Consider the following 12291-nt stretch of genomic DNA (forward strand, 5'->3'; position numbering starts at 1 on the left):
GTCTAAGTTTGATGCATACCCAATGCCTCGAATTGATGAACTGTTTGATCCGGTCCAGTGGATGGAGCCGTGTCAACAGGCGTTCATGTGGGTGAAAGCTGCACTTTGCGACAGGCTATTATTGCACTCTCATGACTTCAGTCTCCCTTTTATCTTGCAGACGGACGCATCAGAAAGATGGCTGGGAGCGGTACTGTCCCAGATGGTGGAGGAGCGTCCTGTGCTTTACATTAGTCGTAAGCTCTCAATGAGAGAGTCTGAGTACAGCACCATTGAAAAGGAGTGTTTGGCCATCAAGTGGGTGGTCCTCACCCTCCGGTACTATCTGTTGGGGCGTGCTTTCACCCTCTGATTGGACCACACCCTGCTCCAGTGCATGACATTTGACATTTATGCATTTGGCAGATGCTTTTATCCAAAGCAACTTACAGTGCACTTATTACAGGGACAATCCCCCTGGAGTAACCTGGAGTTAAGTGCCTCGCTCAAGGACACAATGGTGATGGCTGTGGGAATTGAACCAACAACCTTCTGATTACTGGGTATGTGCTTTAGTCCACTACGCCACCACCACTCATCAAGGATACCAATGCGTGGATCACCCGCTGGTATCTAGATCTCCAGCCTTTTAAGTTTGAGGTTGTCCACAGGCCTGGGGCGCAGATGGCTGTTGCGTATATCCTCTCCAGAAATGGGGGCGGGGGGTTGGTAAGTAGCAGACCAGATGGCTCCCTGGCCTGAGTCGGGCGGCGGTATGTGGTGATGGGGGCGTGGCCGAGCGACATCTGTGGAGAGTGAGGCCGAGAGTGTAAAGGCGGTAAGGGTTGGCACCTGTGGGAAATCACCACTAACAGCTGTTTTGTGATTGCAGTGAGAGCGGAGAGTGATTTAAAGGGCGATCCAGACCGCCGGAGAGGGAGAAAGAGAGCAACACACGATCTTGGCTGTGTGTTTGTTTGCTGGAAAGCAAAAGCTTGGGAAAAACTGGAGTGTGTAAAAAATTAAGATTTATATCGACTGTTCACCTGGCCCCGGTTCCTCCTCCGTCCAAGAGCCAGAGACTTGTCACAGTTGTTTATAATGTATCGATTTCATACAGTAGCACAGTAATCTTCCAATTAGTTTGTTTAATGTATAACCATCTATCTATTATAGCTTTACTTCCAAAGGAATGATAAAGGAATTTAAATTTTTATATTGCATATTTCTTCATATTTGTTTTCAAGTTCAATAAGGTATATTTTCATATTTCTTTCCCATCATTCAATCCTCATTTAGTCTTTTTAGTTTACTTGCATTGTTCACTGAGGCTGTAGATTGTAATACAAAAAGAGGTAATCACCGCGCTCTCCCAGTTAATCCAGGTGCTATGACCCAATGATCAAATCCATGCAAAAGAAACAAAATCTGCACTCTGGAAATGTCTTACAAAAATATTGGTTCTAAATTATTTAAAAATAGCAGCAGGGGAATAAAAATAGTAGATTGGAATATAAAAATAATTGAAGGTCTTCCACTGAACTCATATCAGCCATGTCACGAGTTTCACCTGAATTGAAACTAGGTTTTATGCATAATTTCAGCTTTAGTTTAGGTGTGCTTTCTGTTTTTGGCTTTTGTAATCTGAAGATCTCCCATTGACATACATTGGTGAAAAGTTTAGCAAAATGGAACTAACAGAGACAACATCATTGGAATATTTGCATACTGGATTGCAATTGGTCTTCTTTCTTAAAACTATTTGCATATTGATGTTGTGATTGGTCTTCCTTTAGGAAACACAAATCTATTAGTTCTGTTGTTGTGTTTAGAGATCCACCGATATAATTTTTTTTTTACAACCCATACAGATACTGATAATTTTTTTTGTTCTTTTTTATTATTTAGTGTCTGATAACCGATATGCAGCACTGCTGTTTTTTTATTTATTGCTTTTTGACAATAATAATTAAATAATCAATAAACATAATATGACAGTAAAATTAAAATGTTATGTTTATAGTAGTGCTTTCAATTCAGTGTGATGTATAATGTGAAAATAATAATGTGTTGAAAAAAATAAAGCAATTAATCATTCTCCTGGACGGTAATAAGTAATGTTCCTACCATCAAAGCAATTCAAGCTTGAAGTACACCCTTTATGTCTTTGTCCCACTCATCAAGGGGCAGTAAGTGCAACTCAAGCTGTACAGGCAACAAACCACACTGACAGTAGAAGGCACAAGATGAGGATGCATTCTTGCGTTCAAACACAGCTGGATGGAGCACAATTCCATATGCAAGGGACTTGAGAAAGTTTCAAACTACATTTAACTTAAATATTAAATCCTATAAACGCTGTGTTTATGATGCAACACAACCAAAGTGAGGTGCTCCAAACATGTCTTTCTGATGCATGTGTACAGAGACGCATCCTTAAAAAATAGGACGTCTAATAATAATTAGTCAGTCGATTAAAATAATCAATCGCGATTAATCGCAAGATTTTTCATAGTTAATCACGATTAATTGTAAATTTTGAAAGTGATGAAATTTGACTCTATATCGACTTCTTTTCATGTCAAAATTTAGCTCATTTTTAAAACAGAAAACAATATTTTACCAAAAAGTTTATTAATATTTTCCAAACAAAGCATTCCACAGTATAAAGATTATACTATATGCTATAAAGATTAAACTTATATATGTTATATATAGCGTTAAATGTTTCCCAAAGTTTGCGTTAGAGGTTAACTAATTTAAATATCTTGTCCCTGCAGTTTGTGTTTTCATTAAATCTCTTAAACCCTCATCCTACACAATTTTAGTAGTGGCTATCAACTTTACTATAGCAATCGTGAAGCCGCATTTGCTTGATTTGCCGCTTTGAGCTCCACATAAAAAGCGCTTGCAGAGAATGTCTTGTTTTGCTTTTAGTGCTGGCACTGTTCACGTAATGATACTTCATCCGAACTGAATGTAACACCAGGGAAATGCTGATACTTCACTCCAGCGGGTCATGTGAATGCAGCTTAACATAAGTCCCATCTGTTTATTTTTTACCAAACGTTATGGTTAAGAGCTCCTTTCTCCATTACTTGATCATTGACACAGAATCGCTGTTTTGTGTGTGTGTACGTCAGTGTAATGACCCCGGACACAGCACAAAGTTTACACCCTATTCTAACCAGTGTTCAGCACTCTGACATAAAATGTCAGAATCGAATGTGAAAATTGGTAAATGCATTAATCATGATTTTAAATTAATCGCCTGTGTTAACACATTAATTTCAACAGCTCTAATAATAATTTAAGCATTTTATGTTGTAGAATTTTCAAGTGGGGGCCTTTCTTTGCAAATATTGCAATTAATTGCAATTAATCAGCATTAATTGATTGACAGACCTAGTTTATATACAGTACGTTAAAACAATATGCATTATGGATATTTTATTAATAATAAGAATTCATTATTATTATAATTTTTTTGCCATATTGCTATTTATACAATGTTGTTTCGTGGTCCAAATGGATGCAAGTTATTTTCATCTTGTTTTGGGCTACTTTATTTCTAACTGTTATGTTTCAAATTCTTCACATTTCTCACTTAAATGAGAATGAGTTGCTGTTACATAAAAACTAATTATGACAACAGTATGTTAGATAACTAAGTTACTTTACTTGTGAACTCTGTTGTTTCATGTTGAATGTACAATGGTGGAATGGCATCGTTGAATACTTTTCTTTAGCGACCCACCAAAAGGTGGCATTTATTGGTACACACTGTGATGCCCATTAATGTGTGTGTTTTCATTCATAGGCTTCATCTGGGCTGAAATTAAGGAGATGTGGGTTGGGGGTTTTAATGAGTACGTCCATGACTGGTGGAACCTGATGGACTTTGCTATGAATTCTCTCTATTTGGCAACCATATCACTTAAGATTGTCGCTTATGTCAAGGTGAGCTCTTCCTGTACTTTTTTCCCATTGGATTCAGTCATTCTCATTCACACATGAATGCATGAGACCACACACACACACACACACGTTGGTGCTGCTATCCTTATGAGGACTCTCCATAGACATAATGATTTTTATACTGTACGAACTATAGATTCTATCCCCTAACCCTAACCCTACCCCTAAACCTAACCCTCACAACAAAAAATTCTGCATTTATACATGCATTTTACATTTTACATGGTCATGTATCTGTCTGTGGGAGATGGAGAGCAGTAACCTGCGCTGTCATTATCTCTAACACCTGTGTCTTGTTATAATGATGGCGGAGGGAGACCTAAAAAGCCGACGTAAGCAGCAGTAGCCAGAGTGAGAGAAACAAGAGAGACTGTCCCTGCATCTGTAGCAGTATGACGCGTTTTTGTGTTTATGTGGCTACTAAGAGCCCTTTTTGTTTACGTTTTTTTGAGTGACGCAGAAGAGTAATAAAATACTAACATTGACAGTTCGCTGCCTCCTGACTCCTCCATTCAGTAGCAGTTCTAGCTTGTATGGCGCCCTGGGCGAGACCCGCTTCAACAAACCCCCAAAGTTGTTGAACAGGGGGTGTGTTGAAGCAGGTTTCGCCCTGGGCAACTGCCCATTTCGCCCATGCCTAAATCCGCCACTGCCTCCACTGCTCAACTTATGAACTTATTACAGTATGTTTTTTAAGCGATTGGAATTATGGGGACACTAGAAATGTCCTCATAAACCACATAGCATAGTACCCTTGTAATTACCAGTTTGTAACCTAAAAAAAGTCCTCATAAACCACCCAAACCTGCCCACACACACACACATGCGTATACACACTGCAGACTGCATGATAATCTGCAGTGGTGCTTTCAATGCTACAACTAGCTCTGTTCCAAAACCTAGTGAGCTACCTCACTGCCTATTGTCTAGATAAACAGCTTGCTCCAAAGGCAGCATCCTAACCATCGAGTCTTAACTAGGTTTTGGAACAGAGCAACTGTGTATGTGTGTCTGTGTGCATCTATGTGTACATTAAAATGGTCAAAGCCACATAATTTGGGCAGTTAATCATATATGTATTTCATAAGCTATAAGTTTGTGTGAGATGTGTCTGTATGTATGCTATTTTCTATTATGGTGGTTTGAGAACCTGGGAATACAGGGTGAATGTATTAGAGTCTGTTAATATTGTGGTCTTAGTGTCAGTATAGAGCAGAATTTAAATCAAGAAGAGCTCAGCCATGCCTGGCACTGAAGAATCAGCCTTATTTCTCTGCCCACTAAAACATGGAGTTGAGGGCTGGTGCTGAGGGGGGGAAGGGGTTTCGTTCCATACTCAAGTAAATTTATGCAAGCCAAATCTCAGGAAATATTTTAAGAACCTGTTTGACCTTAGACTCAACTTCCTGGAAAATAAACTGTATAAGGAATATAATTTACACTTTACATTTACGCTTTTTGAGTGACGATTTTGTTTAATATTCCCTGGGAATCAAACCCATAACCTAGGCATCTCTCACACCATGCTCTGCTTGTTACAGGTAAAGGAGCTACAGGAAACTTAACCCAGGGGTGTAAAAAGTGCTCAGAAATTATACTTAAGTGAAAGAATGGATACTGAGTGAAAATTTTACTCAATTAAAAGTCCAAGTATCTAGCCAAAAATATACTAGAGGCGCTAAAACAATGACTTTTATCCCCTTTCACTCAAATCGCGAGTAAAACGGCAGATTATCAGTTCATAAACACTTACTTTTCACTCTGTTTCTCACACAATGCTATCTTATGAAATCTAAACACTTTTACTATAGCGCATTACTCATTTTAATGTTTGCATTAGGTAATCAACTACATTTACAAGCTTGTTTAAGTGTTATCAAATTATGCTGTAGCTCAACTGATAGAGTGTTGCATATGCAATACAAAGCAAAAGATACAAAGGGTATAAGTCCTGAAGAGCATGCGAGTTGGCATGTGAGCCAAAAGTGTCATAGAAGCACCACAAAATGACGTGGTTTGCTTTTTCTGACACTATCGGTTAGGTTTAAAATGAAGGTATAGAGTAGGGAGGTTGGTTTTGTTGATTTAAATCTCGATAAAACATTAACCTTAAAAACCTCACTTGTTCGGGAGAACATTTCACTTGATTTTAGCACCACACAGAGGACATTTCACTTCGGAATTGCCCTGAGATGTGTAATGAACCACATAAATTTATTCAGCAAAATGTTGTCACAGTCATGCAGTGTTCGTTGCATGGGAGAAGACACTCACAAATTGCAATGTCAGAGCACCCAGGCCCTTGAGACATGATGAAAATTCAAAATAAGCTTTGAAGAAAGTTAGTAATGTTGTTGGTTTTCTGAGTTGTTTTTTGAGGTTTGCTACCAAACCTTGCTGTTGAGCAGATGGATGAATTTAATAAAATTCATAATTAATATTTACTATTACTATTACTATTTATCATTGCTGGTTTAATAGTTTTTATTATGATTAATAGTTGCCTAACAACAACAACAACAACAATAATAATAGGGAGTAGAAATTCATAGATATTATTTAAATATGAAGGCAAGTGTAGAAATAAATGACATGTACACATTTAATTACAAAAATCCTTTTGTTTTTATACTGTATATACTGTATTTTTGCAACGTGAATGATCATTTCTGACTTTAAATATCCAATCAGTTGAAGTAGCAAGCATTTTGAATAAAGTTAGTACAAAAACCGTCAGTGTTTCTCACTTCGTTCGTGCTCATAGTTTTGAATGAATACATCTCATTCAGTCAGGCGGTCACACAAATATTTTAACGTATCCGAAGCTCAAATCAGATCCGAAACTCCGCATCTGCAGATGGTCAGAACTCCACACAGCCGCCGAGCGACACTCCATTTGAAATGACTGACCTCTGGTCAGTGAAAAGGTGGCTTCAGTCCAATAAGATGAAAGAAAATGATCATCTTTGGAAATGGAAAAACCCAAAACCGATTGGATCGCTTCAGTGCACTTGACTATGCCATGTGTCTGGATATGTGCCCTGTTACAATACACTTCATCAGCTGATGAAATACTGCTGCCATTATCACTTGAAAAGTGCACAAACATACTTAAAAAAAAAAAAATTCAGTTTTCTGTAGGCGGCAATAGCATAGCATTTAAATACTTAGGCCAATTCGTTCATGTTTGTGAATCCAGCGCATTCTATACTGAACCTTATTATATGCATCGAAATTGTGCTCTCTTGTGGCAGCACTGGGAATGTATTTTTCTCTTTACAAGCACAGTTTCGAAACATTATCAGTGGAATTCAGTATTCACGGTCTGTGCTATTCCAACACCCGATTCACTGAACTTCCATTGCGTTATGAACTGTATTCTGACACATATCAAAATGCATTGATGCAAGAAATGTAGTGCTTGTAGCTAGAAGCACTTGCGTTCACATACTTGCGTACAGACGCAAAGTTTTGCCCTTACATACATAACAGTACAATAACAGAATACGTATTCCACCAAAGTGACATAACCTCTGAGTTCTAACACTGAAACAAAATTATGAAATATTTAGTAATAATTCTCTGCAGTAATTCAATAATTCAGGTGCAAAATGTGCAAATAAATAGTGTTTAAAAGCAATCATAAAAACAAGGTTACATAAAACAAAAGTCTAAAAACTAGCCATGTTTTTGTACTAACAGCAGCACCTACTCTCCTCCCTAAACAATTGAGGCTGGAGTATATTTGCATTCAAGCAGTGCTGGCATAACCTTGTCCATGTGCTCAAACACTTGTCATCCATCTTTTTTTTCCTCTCCCCTAGTGGCAGCTGTTTTAAATACACAGTTTTAAAATAATTGAAACAAACCATTATTTAAAATAAAATTATCCCTCACCTCCTCATTCTTAAATGCAAAATCTTTGAATAAATACATAAGAATTAGTTAAAATGAGAGTTAAAAACAAAACAAAACCAATAAATAGGATGGGTAAAATGTATGCACAATAAAACCCAAATAAATATTGAAAATGGGTGAGTAAAACAATAAATAAGTCCTTTGAACACAGTAAAATCTTGCGATGGAGACCGACTCGAAGGCTCTCCATCACAGTCATATTTTTTTTTAACATACTTTTATTCATGATTTTCAAGGATGAGGGCATATCACGCAATCTGTCCATGTTGGCTTGTTTCTAGTTTGACCAGCTTCTAACAAGTGCTAACTTTTTTTTTTTTTAAGTTGTTCTTAAACTTTTTTCCCTCACAGTACAATAGTTCTCGTCCTCGGGAGGAATGGGAGATGTGGCATCCAACGCTGATTGCCGAGGCTTTGTTTGCCATCGCTAACATCTTTAGCTCGCTGCGGCTCATTTCCCTCTTCACGGCAAACTCTCACCTGGGCCCTCTGCAGATCTCTCTGGGCCGCATGCTGCTCGACATCCTCAAGTTCCTGTTCATTTATTGTCTGGTGCTGCTGGCCTTTGCCAATGGACTCAACCAGCTTTACTTTTACTATGAAACCGAGGCTGCAGACGAACCCAACCACTGCAAGGGGATCCGTTGCGAGAAACAGAACAATGCGTTCTCTACGTGAGTTTATTTTACAATCTGCCTAGCACTCTCCAAAGTTTCATGTTTCCTTTTCTGTCCCTCTGCCGTCCTTTCCTTTTTTCTTTTTTTTTTTTTTTTTGTCTTCCATTCTTATAGTAACTAACAACAGAGGGTGACACTACTAACTTTATTATGTTTTTTAGTAGTAGGACAGTTCAGCTGTTTTTCAAAATAGTATAGCTATACAATCTATGAGTAACAAGTTTAGCATGACAAAAATATAAAATGGTGTTTTTTTTTTGTAATATTGTACTGTACATGCAGCTTTACAGCCGAGCTGAAGAAGTAATCAAACACACTCGCCTAAAACGTCCACTCTCTGTCCCATATGAAGAATGGGAAACAAATGCTTCATGAATCTCAGATTCATTTGTATCTCTGCACAGACACCTGCATGCCATTTTACATCTTTTTTGTGTAGCTATACAAAATATAAAATTAACACTTATTACAATAATGTTGCAGAGTAATATACTGTCATATTTCATCACTTTGTGTTCTGTGCTGCATACATGATGTTTTCTTGGTGGTATGGTGGTATTTGTTGAAAATGGATCTGTTCGATACTCTTTAAATGGTTAGTTCACCCAAAAATGAAAATTCTCTCTTCATTTACTCACCCTCATGCCATCCCAAATATGCATGACTTTCTTTCTTCTGCTGAGCACAAACAAAGATTTTTAGAAAAATATCTCCACTCTGTTGGTCCATTCAATGCAAGTGAAAGGTGACTAGAACTTTGAAGGTCCAAAAAGCATATAAAGGCGGAATAAAAGTAATCCACATGACTCTAGTGGTTCAATCCATATTTTCAGAGGTGATATCATAGGTGTGGGTGAGAAACAGATCAATATTTAGGTCCTTTTTTACTAAAAATGTTCACTTTCACTTTTACTCTCTTCTTTTATTTTTGGTGATTCACATTCTTCGTGCATATCACCACGTAATGGGCAGTGAAGAGAATTTATAGTAAAAAAGGACTTAAAAAATTATCTGTTTCTCACCCACACCTATCATATCACTTCTGAAGACATGGATTTAACCACTGCAGTCATGTAGATTACTTTTATGCTGCCTTTTTATGCTTCTTGGAGCTTCAAAGTTCTGGTCACCATTCACTTGCATTGTAAGGACATACAGAGCTGAGATATTCTTCTAAAAATCTTCGTTTGTGTTCAGCAGAAGAAAGAAAGTCACATCTGGAATGGCATGAGGGTGAGTAAATGATGAGAGAATTGTCATTTTTGGGTGAACTAATCCTTTAATGCTGTAACCCTAATTGATGTCCTTATTGTTTTGTACCAAATAATTACTGCTCTGATTGGAGATAAAACAAATACAAATACTCCCGCCAAATACCTTTTTTTAATGGGCAGTTTGACTGTAGTTAAACTTCTTTAAATTACAGCTTCAAAGTAGCTTCCTCAACACTGTTACCACATACTGTATATTTATCCTTCCCGGTGCAGCAGCTCTAAGTCAGCCTCAGTCAATGCTGATTGGGCAGAACTGGTGATGCTTTTGAATATTCAGTGAGACCTCCAGCTTTTCCAGTGATTTGTTCATCAATGACACATCAATAACCTCACAAACATCCAATACTGCTGGTTCAAAAAACCACCTCATACATTTTCAAGAGAGACATAAATCTGTGCTGTGCCTTTCAGACAAAAAAATCTGCAGCTGCTTTGTGAAATATAAACACCTGAATCATAAAACAAACAACAAAATATTGTTGAAATTTCTGGGGAGATTTTTGCATTTCCATCAGCATTCAGCTACTGCCAGCAGCTGCATCGAATAAGCTGCATGTGGCTTTACCACACTGAGATTCGAAATCCCTCAACCAAGATCCCTTCTAAAGCACAGCTTCTTCAAGCGTCCTGCAGTGATTTTCTGAGGTTCAGTCACAGAGATTCCCCTTCACATAATAAAGCGCTTTGACATTCTGTGTCCAGTTGAAAAGACAAAGGCCAGAATTCACTAAGAAGGAATTTTTCTGACTGATAGTGTCGTGCCGTCTGTTGTTTTAGCACCAGAATTAGTGAAGGAATTATGCAAATCAGGTAACAGGCTACGTTTTGAGCTAAACACAATTTAGTACGCCGCAAGTGCAAGGTTATAAAGGATCCAGCAGACTGCCGCAATCTGGCATACTTTACCGGGACTGTACAGCTTTGCATTACTACAATGATTTAGAAACCTGAATGGGCTCTTTAAAATACAGAGCGTACACTCTTAACATTGCATGTTAGATATCTGGTTATGGCGTTTTCCCCCATTATTTTATCATTTGAGAATTTATTGCTGCCTCTATTAATAGAAAATTTACACAAACATCTCTTTTAGTAAAATTGTGTGTACCACCTGCTTTTCGTAGATGACAATAGCACGGCTTTAGATATGGCTGTGAGCACTGAGGGGCGAATTCACTAAATAGTTGTGCCACTTTTGTAGTGGTATGCAAAAATGTATTTTCTTCACTAACCAACCTCATATACAGTTTAACCAGGCACAATCAGCACTGAAAAATCTCTACATCATATTTAATGCAGCAATTAATTCTTAGGGAACTGTGTTAAGTGAAAAAGGTGCAATCTATAAAAAGCTTTGTTTACATAGAAGGTGTGATTGCACTGAAAAGAACTGCAATGACTTCATTTGAATATGCTGCAGTATTCAAGCACCTGGTTCAATTTTATTGCGGGTGGTTTGTGAATAAGATGCAGGATTTTGCGCTGAAGTACAGTGCACAAAATGCCACAACTGTTTAGTGAATTTGCCCCAAAGAGAGAAAAGACATTTTTGATGACTGAGACCATACACACACTGGTACACTCAAAACTTATTCATCTCTGCTCTGTTGTATATTTGGCCTTTCATCTTAAAATGCCAAATGTCAGCTGCAACAGAACAGGATATGGACTTATTTGTGCTGTTTGCTCTAGTGGGCTTCCAGTTGTTGTGTTACTGTCTCTGACGAGTAAGTGAGGAACTTGAGGCAAACCCATAAGCCTTTATTAGAGCTCCACAACATGAGCTCTGTCAATGCAGTCATGTGGTTAAGATGCTGTCCACGCTTTATGTATTATTCATTGATTACATTAGTGAAAATGATGGTGTCAAAAATATCACATGAATGCAGCCTTGGGTGGATCTCACAAAAACTGGCAAGAAATATCCAGGTCATATTTTAATCCAAAATCAAAAGAAAAGAAAAATAAATATATAAGAAATTGTATTTTGCATAAAAAAAAAAAGCTATTAATATTAATTGCATTTTGACATTATTTTCTTGACAATTAAGCACATTTCCCCCTCTTCCCCACAATTCTGAGTAATAATGCAGGGGTTCTTAAACTTTCTCGGCCCAGAACCCAAATATGACATTTTGCATTTATCTGGGACCCACACTTACAAAACTTACAAAAATACTGTACAGTATTTGCTATACTAGTAAACGTATTTGCTTTTGACTAAACAAATTGTGATATAGACAGACTCTTAGAGAAATCACTATTCTTTTTTCAGACTAAAAAAAATATTTTTAAAACTGAAAATAAACATTTAAACATGCATACTAACATGCACACACTTTAATAAAAAAAAAGTTAATATAATTCTGACAAACTGTAAGCGTGTATATCAAATGATATTGCGGAGTGATACCATCATAAAAAAAGAGAGAAAGACAGTCCTTGCCAGGGCAAGAGCATGGAAG

At 37.5% G+C, this 12291-nt stretch overlaps 1 protein-coding gene across 2 annotated transcripts in view; it reads left to right on the forward strand.

Moving 5' to 3' along the window:
- trpc5a (transient receptor potential cation channel, subfamily C, member 5a) overlaps window positions 1–12291 on the forward strand; it is a 97336-nt gene that overhangs the window by 58701 nt on the left and 26344 nt on the right. For both annotated transcript variants that reach the window (XM_051701987.1, XM_051701986.1), the window contains exons 5-6: window positions 3800–3939; window positions 8227–8549. In XM_051701987.1, the coding sequence (XP_051557947.1) occupies window positions 3800–3939; window positions 8227–8549 (463 nt within the window). The remainder of the gene's footprint in view (window positions 1–3799; window positions 3940–8226; window positions 8550–12291) is intronic.

Source organism: Myxocyprinus asiaticus, chromosome 7 (genome assembly GCF_019703515.2).
Source record: "Myxocyprinus asiaticus isolate MX2 ecotype Aquarium Trade chromosome 7, UBuf_Myxa_2, whole genome shotgun sequence".
Taxonomy (NCBI): Eukaryota; Metazoa; Chordata; class Actinopteri; order Cypriniformes; family Catostomidae; genus Myxocyprinus; species Myxocyprinus asiaticus.